Source organism: Dipodomys spectabilis, unplaced genomic scaffold (assembly GCF_019054845.1).
Source record: "Dipodomys spectabilis isolate Male_0828 unplaced genomic scaffold, ASM1905484v1 ptg000043l, whole genome shotgun sequence".
NCBI lineage: Eukaryota > Metazoa > Chordata > Mammalia > Rodentia > Heteromyidae > Dipodomys > Dipodomys spectabilis.
In genome coordinates, this window is record NW_024870720.1 from 6,276,510 (window position 1) to 6,294,312 (window position 17,803).

The following is a 17,803-nucleotide window of genomic DNA, read 5'->3' on the forward strand; positions in this document are numbered from 1 at the left end:
CTAATGTGGTTGAGCTATCTCTCTGATCAGGCAGAAACTAAGCCTGTAGCAATTGACCAACAGAGCTTCCCTAAGTCTACTAGCTCCTTAGTGCTAGGTCAGGTTCCTGGAAGCCCGAGGCAAAAGAACATGTGAGGCTTACCTGGCCAGAACCCCTAATGACAAAGAATAACAATAAATCAGTCATACCCTGTGACCTGGAAATGACAGGCTGCTGTGTGGGTGTGTGCAGGGTGGGAGCTGCCAGGTTACCAGGTACCATTAAGAAGGAAAAGAAGAAACTGGTAGCTATCGGGGATACAAAGCAACAGGTGTTAATGTTTATTTTGCACTTTTTCTTTGTCTTTGTTATTTCTGTGCAGAGCTAAATATCAATCCTGGGGCCTTGTGCATGATCAGCAAGCAAGTACGTGCTCAGGTGATACCTTTTTAATATCAGACACTCTAGTGGTAGTTGATATGCAAGCAATAAAAATGAGCAATAAGAGAAAGACATTGGTGGCTCATGTTTGTAATCATATCAGAAGGCTAAGATCTGAGGATCACAGTTCAAAGTCATTGTGGGCAGAAAAGTCCATGCAACTCTTAATTCTAGCAAAAAGCTGGAAGTAGAACTGTGGCTCAATTGGGAAGGGCCAGCCTTGAGTGAAAAAACTCAAAGACAGAGCCTAGGCCCTGAGTTCATGCCCCAGTATGGGCAGAAAAAAATAATTAAATGAAATGAGCAATGAGGAAAAAAACTAGCAAAGATCATGAATGTAAAGAGAACAGGCATACATGACAGGCAGTTTACGTTTTCACTGAGAACTACTACACATAAGTGAGCCTGCAGGTGTGTTGGCTGTTGGTGTACTTTGGGTTTATGGCCAGCAGTGAGTGTACAGATAAAGTCTATTAGTACATTACTTATTCGTTCTGTCCCCAACTTTGCAATTAGGGCACTAGAAAACACAACAAGCTGTTCACTTTTTCTTTGTTAAATACAGAAAGTTTAGCTTGTTTAGAAAAACTTGGTGTATTTGGTGTGGGGGGGAGGATTAGGTGGGGGAATGGGGGGAGGATGGGAAGGGATGGAAAGGGGAAACAAAGGAGGAGACTACAATGCTTGATAAGAAATGTACTCATTATCTTGCCCATGTAATTGTAACCCCTCTGTACCATATTTTCACAATAAAAAAAAAAAGAAAGAAAAACTTGGTATAGGTTTGATAATGGTGTATTATTACTGTATTTTTTCTTGGTGGTGTAAGGGGACTAGTAATAGTCTAGACTAGTAATAGTCCCCTAGTTTTAACAGACTTACTGAACATCTATTTTGAACTCAACTTTCTGTAAGAGTAGAGAGTCAGTTAGGGAAAAACAAACACTATTTTATAAAACCCAAAGTTAGAACCTTTCAGCACTCGGTGATAAACCCTTAAAAAAGTGTAAAGTAAGGTTAGAGGTTGCTGAGAGCTGTATTTTGGACTGTGATGAGGAAAGTTTATGTGCTCATACAGCTGCTAACAATGCCCTGTTAGAAAAGCATTAGCAACTTGGAGAGCCAGATGTTAAATGTGGTCATTGTTAAAAGTTAAATTATGCTTGGCACTGTTGGCTCACGCCTGTAATCCTAGCTACTCGGGAGGCTGAGATCTGAGAATCATGGTTCCAAGCAAGCTCTGGCAGGAAAGCCTGTGAGACTCTTATCTCCAATAAACCACCAGGAAACCAGAAGTGGCGCTGTGGCTCAAGTGGTAGAGTGCTCACCTTGAGCTGAAGAGCTGAGGGACAGCGCCCAGGCCTAGAGTTCAAGCCCTATGACTGACTGACAAAAAAAAAAAAAAGTTAAATTAGAATGAATCAAGAGTAAACACATTACACTAAAAATATAAATACTTAAAAATAAATACTTAAACTCAGCATTTTTCATTTCCCTTACGACCTGTTATTAGTAACTATACTCATTAAGTTACAGTCATGTGTTGCTTAATGATGGGGTTACATTCTAAGAAATACATCCTTGGCCATATTCATGATTGTAAAACATCACAGCATTGGCTCACACAAATTTAGGTGACACAGCCTACCATGCTCCTGGACTATGTGTGTGTGTGTGTGTGTATATATATATATATACATATATATATATATATATATATAAAGTGTGTGTGTGTGTGTGTGTGTGTGTATTTTTCAGAGTATCGGTAGCAAATACAAGTCAGGGTTATTTCAGAAATTCAGTTGCTAAATATGTACCAACACTCAACAAAAGAAAGGCCTTCCTGATGAACTCCCAATTGAGCCAAACCTGAATTAAATGTGGACATTTATCATCAGAATATTTGGTAGAAAGAAACACATGCCAAGACCTTGGACCAGCACTTGCTTCACATATCCAAGGCTCAGCCCAGACACCAGCAGAGCTGATTATAGGGAGGGATGGAGACAATTGGCAAGCAGTCAGGTCAGGGGACACATTTTGAAGTCAGATTTTGAAGCCTATGTAAGGTATAAAATTAATCCAAGTACATCTCGAAACCAAGGAAGGATTGCAAATGGTATAGCAGAGGCTGCTGAGGGGGAGAAGCCACAAGATGGAGGCCTTCTGATCTTGGGGTGAGAGTGTGGGGCACAGCACCCTCTCACTCACCTGGTCAGGAAACATGAAAAAGAAGCACATCTTTTATCCACAAGGTTTTGAAACTCAATGATGAAATGTATGGCTTTAGCTTGACTTAGTGTATCCTGACTAATATGGAATGTCAAGCCCGTAAGCCTTTCCTAACAACAGCTTACGTTTGTGGAGCACTTATTCTGCCAGAGACTACACTAAACACTTTGCATTCCTCATACAAGCCCCACATTGCCCTCTAAGAGGTGGATGCAATTATTACCTCCATTCTAGAAATAAGGAAATGGAAGCCCACAGAGATTAAAGGAACTTCCTAACCACAGAGGCTAAAAGAGTTTCCTAACCACAGAGATTAAATGAGTTTCCTAGAGTCTCCTATGAAAACGTTAGAATCAAGATCCAGACCCAGGCAAATAACTCTGGCGTCTCCACTGTTCCTATGTGAGAAAAGAACCAAGGGCCACCTGTTCCTTTTTCTTTCAGCCATTTATTGGGCATCTAGAGTGTTTAGCTCTCTGTACGTAGAAATAAAGAAGACCGAATTCCTTTCCTCCAATAGAGGAGAGACCATAAAGAGAAATCTGTAATGCAATGAAGATACAGGAAATATAGGAGGAAGAAAGACAGGCTGAAGGATACCACAGATATAACCAGCAAAAAACCAGCCTAGAGGAAAGTGACCCAGTATCTTCAATAATAAGTTAAAATGGTTAAACAAAAAAGAGGTCCCCAAATACTTATCAGCCAGTAGGAAGATTCTGTGGCTCCTGATCAAGAAAACTGTACTTTTAAATAACTTAATACTCAATAGATATTTAGAAATTTGAATGAAGTGGATATTTTATAATAATAATGATTAGCTTTAATTTTATAAGGTTTAAGTGAGATGATTGGTGGGTATTTTCAAAGACTTTGCATTTCATGACAAAATATCTGCAGACAGAATAATAATATATCATGTCTGGAGCCTTCTCACAAAGTTATTCAGGATGAGAAATGAGTAGATGAAGCAAGTTTGGAGATGTGTCAGCCAATGGGGAGTGCCCTGATCATTACCATGGATCAATTTTATTTTTGTTTTTGTTTCCTAATTTTTTCAATTTTATTTGATTGGAAGGGTGATGTTATATAACATAACTGTAACATTACCGAACAGTTACCCCCTCCCTCATTTTCTCTCACTTTCCCTCCCCTCCTCAATCAATTTTAGTAAATATTTGACTTATTGTCATTAAAAGCTGTAGAGGAACTACTCCTGGGCTGAACATAAAGGGACTGATGAATTGATGTCCAGGAGGTTGGAAAAGTTGGGGAATTTCCAAGGAAACTAGAACATCCATGTGAGTAAGTTCCCTGGCAGCAGAAGAGCATACACATCAAGTTATTCCAAGTATCACCCCACATTATCCATGGGAAATGATTCATACTTAATTTTTAATTTCCAGTTACTACTCCCCTAGGAAACAAACTATCAGAGTCCACGAAGCTTTCTTCTATGGACGTGTGTAGAGATGGGCTTAGTGGATTAGAGGATTGAACCATCCAGTTATTATTATTATTTTTGGCGTGTGTGTGTGTTCTTTCAGTCCACTAACACATGCAAGATTCATCCATGACACTGTATGTAGCCGTGGTTCATTTGCGTCACTGTGTGGCTATACCATAATTTAAATGACTCGGTGTGAACACACCTACCTATCCATGCTCTTGTTGAGAGTCATTTGGGCTGCGTTGAGTCGGGGGCTTTTTATAAATAATGCTTCCCTAAACAAGCGCGTGTTTTTGCGCCCTCGGGTGCACAGATGGACACAGCTGGCCTAGAAGTCATTCAGTGTGCGATGTGAGGCAGGGATGGAGTTTCTTTTTCCTTTCTTTTTTCTGCGTGGAAATCCAGTGGGCTCAGCCCTGAGGACCGAATTCCTCCCCTGGGCTCCTTAGCGCTACCTGCTACCTCTGAAATGCACTGGCCCATTCACTTCCACCCAACTACTTATCTTAATCCTGACCCTGGATTCTTCCTTTTAAAGATGTGTTTCCCCCTCTGTCGTTCTTAACCCTCTGGATTTTTAACCGCTCGGTGTACACATCCTGGGAGCTCCGCGCAGCGCGCGGGCCTGCTGTGGGAAGCCTATGAAGAGCTGTTGCTCCAGTGGGAAATCCTGGGACCTGGGAGGTGACGGCGAAGACGTTCTCCGTGCCCCGGTGCCACCCGAGTGGGAGAGGCCTGCCAGAGCAGGCGGTGTCCCCGCCGCCCTCGCCACGCCCCGCCGCCCTCGCCACGCCCCGCCGCCCTCGCCACGCCCCTCACCCCTCGCCACGCCCCGCCGCCTCGCCACGCCCCTCCGCCTCGCCACGCCCCTCCGCCCTCGCCACGCCCCTCCGCCCTCGCCACGCCCCTCCCCGTCTTCCTCCGCCTCCCGCCCCCGCCCCTCCGGAAGGGCGAGCGCCCGGCATCCTGGCCTTGGCAGCGGCAGCTACAGGATGGCAGCGGAGGCTGCGGCGACCCCCGCCCCGGGAGGCTCCGGCCCCGGCATGGACGCCCGGCTGGACAGGGAGACGGCGCAGTGGCTGCGCTGGGACCAGGTGAGGGGCGACCGCGGGCTGGGAGCGCGCCGAGGACGCAGCTGCCCCCAGCTCCCCTCTCCAGCCCTCCCCGGGCGCGCTCCCCGGCCCTCCCCGAACCCCTCCCGGCCCCCCGGCGTCCCCTCCAGCTTCCCGGGCTGCCCTCCCCGGCGCCCCCTCCCGCTTCCCGGGCTGCCCTCCCCGGCGCCCCCTCCCGCTTCCCGGGCTGCCCTCCCCGGCGCCCCCTCCCGCTTCCCGGGCTGCCCTCCCCGGCGCCCCCTCCCGCTTCCCGGGCTGCCCTCCCCGGGCGCCGCGGCGCTTCCTGTGGCGAGCGCGGGGCCCGAGCTTCCTTTCTCCGTTCGAGCCGGGGGACGCGGCGGCTGCCTCCCCCCCCCCCCCCCGCCCGCGTGGCTGGTGACAGCATTCCGAGTGGGGCCTGCGAAGGTCGTCCGGCAGCCCGCCGTGCGCCGGCGGGCGGGGACGGCAGGTCGGGGCCCCGGGGCGCGGGGTGCCGCCGCATCCGGAGGCGCACGGTGCCGCCTCGTCTCGGGTCCCCGGGACTTGCCGGGCCGGGCTCCCTCCCAGCTCCTCCCTGGGCTGCTTTGCCCACAGGGCTCCTCCAGGTGGACCTGGCGCGCGAGTGCCCCGGGCAGGGGACGAGGCCACCTTTTAGGACACGTGTCACCTTTCCCCGTTCCCTCCCTCCCTTCCACCCTGGAGCAGAGTCCGGCTGGGCCCGACTTCCTGTGTCTCCGAACCCCTAGCCTCTCCTTTCTTAACGATTCCCCCAGAACGGTGCTCACCCCCCTTCTGATTTTGTTTCTCGCGCTTTCTGTCATTCTTGCTTGGACCCGATACAGAAAGCCTTCCCTGGCTCATTAACCCCCCCTGAACCTCCTCGTTGCTTGTCCTGCCCGAGGAGAGCACCCAGCACACTTGTAGGTTGGTTTGTTTGATGTCTGTAACCAGAGCCGGGTAGTGAGACCTGTCAGGTGAACCAGGCTCAGAAAAGGGCCTGTTCCCGGTTCCATGCTTCCCCCCTCCCTGTATCCTCCAGTTCTTGCTTGTTGAACCAGGCCCCTCACTTTCATTTTGTGTAGCCAGTGCTGTCTGCGCTAGCTAAGTCCCATGGTATACAGTGCCCTACACACAGTAAGTTGGTTTAGTTTGTTTGCTTTAATATTGTTGAATGAGTGAAGGAGATCGAGAACCCACCAGCCAGGGGTATCTTTGTTTTTCCTCACATTCTCTGACGTGGAAAATGAAATGTCAACAAATCCCATTTCCGGAACACCATTGCCAACCGGCTTGAACAAAAATTTCATTTCCTGATAAATTCTAGGAGGAAGGAAAAGTTTCCATTTGTGACAAACTAGTAACTTTCAGTATGTAGAAGTCTCTTAAAGTCAGGGTTAATAACACATTGCTCCACAAAACTTTCCCTTTGAAGAAAAAAAGAATAAACCCAGTGCCCGTGGTTTATGCCTGTGATACTAGCTACTCAGGAGGCTAAGATCTGAGGATCAAACTTCGAAGCCAGCCTCAACAGACAAACCCAAGAAACTCTAATACACACACACACACACACACGCACACACACACACACACACACACAAATAAACATGGGATTGAGTAGCAATGATACCTCCTTGGTTAGCTGTGAAGAGATGATGTTCTTCTTTATTTTTGAATGTTTCTCTCTCAGTATTCTTTCCTCTCAGTTTCTTTGGCTTGAGACAGATAGCTCTCTGGGAAGGAGTGGAGTGGAACTCCCTGCTAAAAGTGTGGCAACTTCTGGTGTCCTTCCTTCCAAGTCTGAGACATGCCAGCACTCCCAAATGATCCTCATTCCCACTGCCTTCTACTCCTTATCTATCCACTTTGTTTCTCTCAGTCCACTGAGTCTTTTCTAGATAATGAAGGCCAATTAGCATTTCCCAATTCCACCCTGTGTGAACTGGGAGCACTGGATTTTGGGTGTGTCCATGAAGTCAGTTTTCTCTTGCACTCAGAAGATACTTATTGAGCCTCTTTCATAAAGTAGATCTGAGCCCTTTCTTGGGCGGGGAGGGGGCACCAGGCACTTTGATGGATAAGTCTCTGCTGTGATTATTATCTATTGCTTTTAATTTAGAAAAAGTAGGCTTATACTTGATTTGTATTGAGTCTGGAATAATCTGGAAATGTGGGCTTAATTCCAGCAAATTAAAGTTTTATTGCAGTAGCATTTCAAGTTGAATGATGTGGCATGTCTTTTATGAGTGTTCGTCTAAGTAGATGATAACTCTGATAATACTGAAGCAAAGTACTTATTTTATTACCCCAGAACTCCTATTTTAACATTGTACTTGGAGCACTTGGAATTTGTGTGATCATCATTATTTTCTCTAATCTTAGTATTTCCCACAACTGCCACAAGAAAATAGGGCTATGCATATAATGAACTTAAATGATTCCATGTTAGTGTCTGTTTGAAGTAAGGTACTAGTCAAGTAAGGTACACCTCAAGCAAGTCACTCAATTTTGGTAGTGTAGACGAACAATACAAAATTATCCATCCATTACATACCTGCTTCTTTGGCGTCTTTGAAAGGTTCAGACTTGACCAGGTATGTGAACACCTCATGGAACTTGTAAAGCTTTTACTACAAAAAGTAACACTTGGGAAAACTTCAAAGACCATAGGGAAGAACTTTTAAATACTATCAAGTGCCTAGAAGGCAAAGAAAGATCCTTCACATTTATGTAACTTAAGCCTTTAAAACCAGTGTTAGAGAGGGTCTAGATCATTTCTGTTTTATAGCTGGGGAAGGTATAAATCAAGGAGCCAATTAGCCTGGCCAGATGCAAAGATTTAGTAAGGGACATGTCTGGAGTCCTATTCTGGTTGTTCAATCCTGGCCCTAAAAAATCTCATTCTGTTTCTCCAGAACTTCTTGCTTTGGCCCAAAAGAAAATAATACATTGTAACATCAAACTCACCCTTAGCTTAGATTTTAAATACATAAGAAAATTGCAGTGCTATTTTTCCCTAGAAGAAGTTAAAATTGTGGAATTTATTTATTTTTGGTTGGTTGTGGGGCCTGAATTCTGGGTCTGGGTGCTGTCCTTCAGCTCTTCAGCTCAAGTCTAGTGCTCTACCACTTGGGCCACAGTGCCAATTCCGGCTTTTTTTTTTTCTGCCTGTGTGGTGCTGAGGAATCAAACCCAGGGCCTCATGCATGTGAGGCAAGCGCGCTACCACTGAGCCACCTTCCCAGCCCTCTGGAATATCTTTTACATTGATTTTTTTTTTTCTTTCTCTTAGTCACCTTATGCCCTGTCTGGCATATATGTGCATCTCTGTTTTGCAGAATCCTTTAACTTTGGAGACAGTAAAACAACTAATTGCAGAAGGTAATAAAGAAGAACTACAGAAATGTTTTGGGGCTCGGATGGAATTTGGGACAGCAGGCCTCCGAGCTCCTATGGGAGCTGGCATTTCTTGTATGAATGACTTGACCATCATCCAGACTACACAGGTACTGTGCTTTTATCATCCTACTTACCCTACTGCGCTTTTCATATTTGACAATGTTTCATTCTAGATTGTCTTTGGAGTTGGAGAGATAGGAGGCACCACCATTTACTCCATAAACTAAGGCTTGTTCAGTTAGTTGAGTTAGTGTATTTCAAAACATAAGTGTTCCATCTCTCTATGGCCCTGCACATCTGGCTACTCACCTATCCATCCATTCATCTATCCATCTATTTAACAAATGTATTAAGTATCTACTATATACCAGACATTGAGATATATCAATGACTAAAATAGACGTATTTCCTCCTGGAGATTTTATTTCAGTACAAACTCACTGATTAAGATGATGAGGAGGAGGAGAAAAAGGAGGATATGAATGTGGCAGGAGGAAGCCACACAAAGGAACTCAGTTACACTATGTTCTGTCTGTTAAAAGTGAGGCAGTAAATCTGGCTTATATGCAAGGAGAAGGAATATAGATACCTCCTTGTCAAGTCTACCACTTGAGACGCAGCTCTGAAAAAATCTCAAGGCAGAAAAGTGCTTGAGACTCTAATCTCCAGGTAACAGCAAAATGCTAGAAGTGGAGCTGTGGCCTAGCACACATCCCACCACAATACCCACATGTCTTTATTTCCTTGGAATAGCTTCAGAGGAGGTGCCCAGTTCAATATGTTGGCCATGGAAAAAGGAAAAGCATGCTGAATTGTCACAGCTCTTGTAACAAGGCTGTGAATTATCCCCCTCCCCCCCCCCCCAAATAGAAGCTCTGCTTCAGTTTATGCAAGACTTTTCTTTAGCAAAAATGCAGTCCATGTTAATGAAACATAACTGTTGCTCTATCTCTTTGTTCTGTCATAATGTTCAACAATTAAAATTGGATTCCAAGCTCACTGCTTTCTTCTCCTGGGTATTTGAGATTGGTGTGGTCTGAGTAGGTAAGGATGGTTCTAAAACACACAAGGTTCTCAGTAGTTCACATGTTTTCATGCACCTAATTCCCATTTGTGACAGCCACATGTGCTAGGCACGGTTGTTATTTCTGCTTTACAAAAGAGGAAACTGAGGCGTCGAGAGGTAGAAATGCCAGACACTGATGGCTCATGCCTGTGATCTTAGCTACTCAGGAGGCTGAGATCTGAGGATTGTGGTTCAAAGCCAGCCCTGGCAGGAAAGTCCATGAGACTCATCTCCAATTAACCACCAGAAAACCAGATGTGGCGCTGTAGCTCACAGTGGTAGATTGCTGGCCTTGTGAAAATAGCTCTCTGGGATAACATCCAGGCCTTGAGTTCAAGTCCTATGACACACACACACACACACACACACACACACACACACACACACACACACACACACACAAAGGTGGAAGAAATTGTCACCTGCTAGTAGGTGGCAGAGTACTGACCCATATTTTGGCCCCACAACTTTTGCTTTAGCTACATCACTGAACCTCTTCACCAGGTTCTGCTCCCCATGGATCTGAACTGGGGAGGTCAGTATGGCTCTCTGAGCCTTTGTGTTGCCATCTGTGAAATAGGATTTCTGGGCAAAGTTGATCTGGGATGATGCCTGATACAGAGAGATGGAGAGTAAATGAAGCTGAAATTTTATTATTGCTCAGTTTTCTTGATCACTGAAAAGGTTGGCTTTTTTTTTCTCCTCTTCTATGATGTTCTACATGAAAGTTAAGAAAAACGTAAGTTTTGGCTATTTTTCTATATCCCATGTATAAAAGATGCATTCAAACATACGGGGTTTTTTAGGGATTTTGCAGATACCTGGAAAAACAGTTTGGTGACCTGAAGCAGAGGGGTGTGGTGATCAGCTTTGATGCCCGAGCTCACCCCCCCAGTGGAGGCAGCAGCAAAAGGTACTTCTACACTTTCAGAAACAGAGTTTTTAAAACTAGTTTATATGGTGCTTTTATTTTGGAATTGCTACTTCAGTAGTTGGGTTTAAGTATATCATTAGCTACATTGCTTAACTATTTCAAACAAGTTCCATTTGCAGCTTTTAAATACTCTTCATTTAGATTTGGGTTAAGCAAATAAACTTACCTAGGCATCTAGCATGTAATACTTGTTTAAAGGAAAATGTCTTCTAAACTGGCAATATGTTTTCTCTATCTCACTGGCTGCCTTTGTTCTTCCTGTTTTATTTTTATTTCCTCCCACTATTCATAACCCTTATGACCTCCTCTTTTCTTCCCCTTACTTACTTTTTTTGTGTGCTAATATTGGGGCTTGACTATAGGGCCTCATGTTCTTATTTGGCTTTTTAGCTTAAGGCTTATGCTCTACCATTTAAGCCATACTTTCACTTCCAGCTTTTTGCTGGTTAATGGGAGATAAGATTTTCACTTTTCTGCTTATATTGGTTTTGAACTATGATCCGCAGCCTCCTGAGTAGCTAGGATTATAAGGATGAGCCATTAACATCCATCTCTTGGCTCATTCTTTCTTCTTGAGTGCTTGAGTGAAAATGCATTCTTATAAGATCCCTAAACCTATAGGATTCTTTTATGTAGCTGTAGATAAGTACCACTGATGGTGATGATAATAATGATGTTGGTGGTGGTGATGGTGGTAGTCATGATAGCAGTAATCATTTGAGTGCTGATTATAAGCCAGGCAATTACATGTTTATTCACTTAATCCTCAAAAACACCTATAAGGATTATGTTTTTATCTTTTTGCTCTGAGATTACAATTCAAATAGAGGAGCTACAATTTGAACATTACAAGACCAGCACCAGGGTTCGCCTGGTGCTATAAAATTATAATATCTTTCAAATTGTGCATCAGTCCCTAGGACAACTGCTGTGTTCATACAACCCCTCTTTTTCACTTGTATACTTCTCTGTGAGGTTTTTTGTTTTTTGGGTTTTTTTTTGTCGCTCAGGGGGCTTGAACTCTGGGCCTGAGCGCTGTCCCTCAGCTCTTCAGCTCAAGGCAAGCATTTGAGCCACAGCACCATTTTTAGTTTTCTGGTGGTTAATTGGAGATGAGTCTCACGGACTTTCCTTACCCAGGCTAGCTTTGAACCGCAGCCCTCAGATCTCAGCCTCCTGAGTAGCTAGGATTACAAGTGTGAGCCACTGGTACCTGGTTTCTATGAGTATTTTATTCATCTTAGAATATAAATATTAGTTCTTAGATCAAAAAGATACATGAATACTTAATCTTAGTGGAGAGCCTTATTAATTTTATAGCACCAGATGACTTTATAAAGTGCTAGCTTGACCCATCAGTAGTCTTGATGTGAAAAGCACTCATGGGAACAAATACATGGCTGTGAGGAAGGGATTGTTGGCAGGGAAAAGAAGCAGATGACATGAGTCCCTAGACTGAACTCAGGCAGGCATGAGGATGTGTGTTCCTTAGAGAAGCGGTAGCTCTGGGGAGAGGGTCACAAGGGCTATATTCTTAAGACAGGGATGTAGCACAAAGCAGGATATTATTTTGTGGATTTAGAGTGGATTGAGGAGACCATGAGAACTGTATCATGAGCACGTTGGGCCCCAGGGCAGGTCATATGCTCTGCTCAGAGCACACGTAGTCCATTTACGTGGCTGACTGCCTGCGTCACTTCCCAGATTTCTCCATTGTAGATTGCATGTCCTGCTTCTGGTAGATGCACTCATCCTCCAGATATGGAGGATGTGGTCTGTTAAAGTATAAATGAACTCTGGCCTTGGGATCATGTCATCAGCTTCAAGTGATTGGCATTTCTAATTCTATTGAAATTTGTGGTTCAAGTCTCAGAGGCTGAAGGGAGAGGATAGAATGGATCTAAGGGCTGTTCTCTGTCACAAAGAAAATGCAAGACATTTAGAGATCACAATATACGTATCAAACTGTGATGAAGCATCCATGAGGATACATAGAATCTTCCTAAAGAGCTGAAATCAGAACAGTCTCAGGATTTTACCTAATTACATTTTTAACCTTCCAATTTCAAGATGGGATATGTTAGCAATAACTATTAATCATATACACAAAACATACTGAAGATTTTTGGTGCACAAATCTTTTTTGTCTCCTACATATAGTTATAATATATGCACACACACAAACATACAGACACATACACACACACACACACACATTGTCTTCTTTGCTGATTTTAAGATATTCCCTTTAGCTAGGGACATGTATCAAGTGGTCAATCTTCCTAGCAAGTGCCAGGTCCTTAATTCAAAACTTTGAAGTCCTTTGAAGTACACCTAAAGATATGATCAATATTTTATTCCAATTTTCACTAAAATTATTTTGCTGAATTGTTTATATTTTTATCACTTTCCACTATGTAAAAAAGAAAAAACCGAACTGTTATGAAAATCATTTTGGCACTGATATTGGAAAGTTTTTCATTTGAGTTGTTGAAGTGCTGAGATTCCTACCTGTGTCCCTGCCATCTCTAGTGCTCAGGAAATTTGGGGAGAAAATGACTAGTGGTTTAATCTTGGAAGCAAATTGTTTACTTGCATATGGTATTTTAATCTAACCACAAATAAAAACTATATACCATGTTCGTCATGTTGCCCTATGCTAGTTGCTGTGGAAGCTGACAAAAATGTCAAAGATTGAACACATGCCTTTTTGAGAACTGATGGGACCAATATGTGCAGAGATGTGCATGTGTATGTTAATTCCTGCTGCATTTCTAATAGAACCTAATCAGGTTTGGGTCTGCATAGAGTGTCCTTGATAGTAATAGAGCAGCCTGGGGTTTCTCAGTCTGCATATTGACATGGGACTTTACACTGGCTGGATCATCTCTTGTTTGGGATTGCCCTGTGCATTGTAGAGCATTTACCAACATCTGTGGCCCAAATTCACTTCCAGGAGCACTTCCCTCTCCTTCCAGTGTGATAGCTGAGCCTATCGTCACCTCAGATGCTCAGGTGAGAGGCACGAAGGTAGACTGAGATCAGAGAGTTGAAAACTGGGTGCAGTCTTGGGTCCAGTGCTAAGTGGCCTTCAGCCGTATACAGGGCCTGGTGCCTGACCTTCAGACCCATTTCTGTAAAAAGCAAAGGGGTAACAGGTGACTTCTCAGGTTCCTCCAGTTTGGATAGTCCATGTGAGAGTAAATATTTATAAGAAACATTTCCCTGATTGACCGCTGTCTTCAGCATCAAGACATGTTTGGCACACCTTGCTTCCTTCCATCACTCTGGGTTGACAGCAGGACTCTCCTTTTCTTCCTCGTTGCTGCATTTCTAGGTTTGCTCGACTTGCTGCAACCACCTTCATCAGCCAGGGGATTCCTGTGCACCTATTTTCTGATATAACCCCCACTCCCTTTGTGGTAAGTAATCATTTCCCTCCCTCCCTCGTTCCCTCTTTCCCTTTCTCCTTCCCTTTCTCCTTCCTTCGTTCCTTCTTTCTTTCTTTCTCTCTTTCTTTTTCTCTTTCTTCTCTTTCTTTCTTTCTCTCTCTGCCTCCCTTCCTCCCTCCCTCCCTCCCTCCCTCCCTCCCTCCTTCCCTCTCTTCGTTCGTTCGTTCGTTCGTTCGTTCGTTCGTTCGTTCGTTCCTTCCTTCCTTCCTTCCTTCAACTCTGGACCTGGGTGCTATCCTAGAGCTTTTTTGCTGAAGGCTGGTGCTCCATTATTTGAGCCATAGTTCCACTTGCAGCTTTTTTGTGGCTAATCAGAGATAAGAGTCTCACAGACTTTACTGCCTGGGTTGGCTTCAAACCTCTACCCTCAGATCTCAAGTCTCCTGAGTAGCTAGGATTACAGGTGAGAGCCACTGTATAATCAAATTCTAACTTCCTGCCCTGGCATCAGACATGGAACATGGCTGAATTTTACAGGCTTACATACCTTTGAGATTCAGATATTTCCCTGACAAAGAGCTCCTTGGCATTCACAAGGACAGCTCTTTCCAGGAAAGGCAAAGATGTGTTCCACTTACATACTACTTCTGGGATTCACCTTTTGATTCATCACAACTGATTTTTTTAAGGGTATGGTTCAGGGCTGGGGCTGTAGGTCAGTGGTAAGGTGAATAAAGACCTGGATTTCATCTCTAGAACTACAAAAGGAAACAGTGCAGATTTTCCTTTATTTGCATTCTAAGGATATTTTTAGTGAATTGGAAAAATATTTTTTGTTCATTTTCTAATTTGGTGAGTATTCTTTTTCCCAGCTGTCACAATTAGGAAACTTCCTGGATCTAAATCTGAATTTATCTCCAATTCTGTCTTATGAATATTTGACAGGTCAGTGTACCAGCTTTATATGCACCTGCTTCATCCTAGACTTGCCTCAGATTCTTAATGAAGTAGCCTCCAAACAGAAAGGTATAGTAGCTGAGCACTGGTGGCTCACATTTGTAATCCTAGCTACTCAGGAGGCTAAGATTTGAGGGTTGTGATTTACAGCTAGCCTGGGCACCCAAATGCAAGAGATTCAAGTCTCATCTCCACTTAACCAATAAAAAGCCCCAAGTGGAGGTATGGCTCAAGTGGTGGAGCACCAACCTTGAGTGCAAAAGCCAAGCAAGAACATGAAGCCCTTAAGTTCAAACTCTAGTGCCAGTACAGAGAGAGAGAGAGAGAGAGAGAGAGAGAGAGAGCACACACCTGCAGAGAGTTGTGACCACTGTTGCTTTCACAGAAATGTTGAGAACTGAGAGTATGTTTTAGAGCACAGCATCTGGGTGCAGTTCCTGACAGCAGGCAGTGGAAACATCATCAGGACAGTCACCTCCCTGGATTTGTGCTGGCTCCCTGTGCACTGACAGGGTCAGGTCAAGGTTGCATATAACCCACTAGACACAGAATGTCATAGTAGTTCAAGATTCATTGTTAGTGGAAAATCGTAATGTGCTCTAGTGCCCTAGTTGTCATCTTTACTAAGTCTTTTTGCATCAGGTGTGAGTTACTGAGTGCTTCTTGGTCATTTTCTATACTGTGTAGTGCTTCTACACCTGACACCAGGACACCTGATGGATGTGACATCAGTTCCAAGGGGACCAAGAACTACAGCCATTCTTGGTGGGAGGGTGGAAGAGACAGACAGTTCCAATTTCAGGTTGCCTGTATATAACAAATCTCAGAAATAATCCAATCCTCTCCTCCGCTGTAGTATTGTAAAGATGGCAGCTAAAACTGGGCATTGATGGCTCATGCCTGTAATCCCAGCTGCTCAGGAGGCTGAGATCTATGGATTAAGGTTCAAAGCCAGGCCAGATAGGAAAGTCAGTAAAAGTCTTATCTGTAATTAAGTACCATGAAAGTGGCACTGTGGCTCAGTGGTAGAGTGCTGGCTTTGTGCACATAAGCTCTGGGACAGCATCCAGGCCCTGACTTCTAGTCCCAGGACCCACATAGGAAAAAAAAAGAAAGAAAGAAAGAAAAAGAAGGCAGCTAGTCAAAACTCAGGGAATCATCTTTAACACTGGAATGAGATAAATGTGCCACCTGTGAGTATTCTCCATCTCCTCAGCCTTTTCTTTAGAAGGAAATGATAAAGAAGAGGAGAATAAACTAAATATTTAAGCTTCTCTCCTGAGCAAGAGCTTTAGAAGAATGTAGAATGGAGGCATAGAGCATCTTTTGTATGTTAGAGCTGTCTAGCCCTCCCAAGTAGAAGACAGAGAAGAAGAAGGAAACTGGGAATCTACTTACCTTCCTTAATAGGAAGGTCTGGTTCTGGGGTCTGGTACAGTCAGATAATTCCAGGGACAATAGCATACAGTTGATTTTGCTTGTATGTGGCAGGGAGCAGAGAAAGGTGTGTTTGAAAACCAATGGATGCCTGAAAATACAGAGAATATGGACCCCTGTGTATCCTGTACATACAGACCTATGCATACAGACATATGAGAAAGTACATTTTGTAAACCAGGCAAAATAAATTATTAACAACGATAGCTAATAATAAACAGAATGATTCTGACAACATTCTATAAGAAGGTGGTCTGTCTCCTCTCTCTCCTCTCTCTCTTTTGAAAGAGTTAAGATAAGTATTGGTCACTGAAGTGACATATAGCCACAGTGGAGATAAAGGGGAGACTCCTATGTACTGCTTAGATGTGGCTCAAAAATCCCAAATGGCACTTTGTGATACACATTGTGTTTGTGGAAAGAAAAACCAGCAGGCATGAACACAGTGTACAATAGACATTTCAAGTAGATCTAGTCTTTTGTTCAAAAAAATTCTCTGTTGCTCTGTTTCAGCCCTATACTGTGTCACATTTGAAACTTTGTGCTGGGATCATGATCACTGCCTCCCACAATCCAAAGGAAGACAATGGTTACAAGGTATTTCCCTATCTCCACTCATGGTCCTTCTATGGAAAGCCCATTTCTGCCCTGGACCTCCTGAATGCAGTCTTGGTTTCCCTAGGTCTACTGGGACAATGGAGCCCAGATCATCTCTCCACACGATAAAGGGATTTCTCAAGCTATTGAAGAAAATTTAGAGCCCTGGCCTCAGGCTTGGGATGATTCTGTTCTTGATGGCAGCCCCCTGCTTCACAACCCCAGCACGTCCATCAATAACGACTACTTCGAAGACCTTAAAAAATACTGTTTTCACAGGTAACTGAATTGTTCAGCACTGACCTTAAGGGAGTTCAGTTAATGTGATTCAGCCAAAACCAAGTTCTATCAGTATCTGTTGAACTTTGTTTTTTTGTTTTTTTTTTTAAAGGTGATACATACACTAGAATGATTTGTTACAGGGACTCAGGGTTGGGACTGATCAACTTTTCTTAAACAGAGAGGTAGTAAATAAGCCAGTTCTGTGGGGCCTTTCTCCACTAGCCAGTTTTGTTGTAGCAACCTGTCAGGGAAGTAATGAAAATGTAGCTTCATATACAAAAGCAGACGGCAAGCCCATGGGCTATTATTTGCTGATCTGTTATAGACTCATACACTTATGTATGTGGCTGTGCATGTGTGTCTATGTCAACATAAATATGTATATAAATGTATAGTTAAAATTTTTTACCTAATCAGGAGGCAGAGATCTGAGGATCCAGGTTCAAAGCCAGCCCTGGAAGGAAAGACCAGGAGACTTTTATCTCCAATTAACCTTTAAAAAAACCTGGAAGTGGAGCTGTGGCTTAAGTGGTAGAGTACTAGCCAAG

The 17,803-nt window shown here is 43.9% G+C and overlaps 1 protein-coding gene across 1 annotated transcript in view; it reads left to right on the forward strand.

Moving 5' to 3' along the window:
• Positions 1-5,078: 5,078 nt before the first annotated feature.
• The window catches only part of Pgm2 (phosphoglucomutase 2), a 28,446-nt gene continuing 15,721 nt past the window's right edge, over positions 5,079-17,803 (forward strand). The window contains exons 1-6 of the mRNA XM_042678426.1: positions 5,079-5,197; positions 8,530-8,697; positions 10,463-10,569; positions 13,928-14,012; positions 16,890-16,973; positions 17,059-17,252. Of these exons, the coding sequence (XP_042534360.1) occupies positions 5,096-5,197; positions 8,530-8,697; positions 10,463-10,569; positions 13,928-14,012; positions 16,890-16,973; positions 17,059-17,252 (740 nt within the window). The 5' untranslated portion in view covers positions 5,079-5,095. The remainder of the gene's footprint in view (positions 5,198-8,529; positions 8,698-10,462; positions 10,570-13,927; positions 14,013-16,889; positions 16,974-17,058; positions 17,253-17,803) is intronic.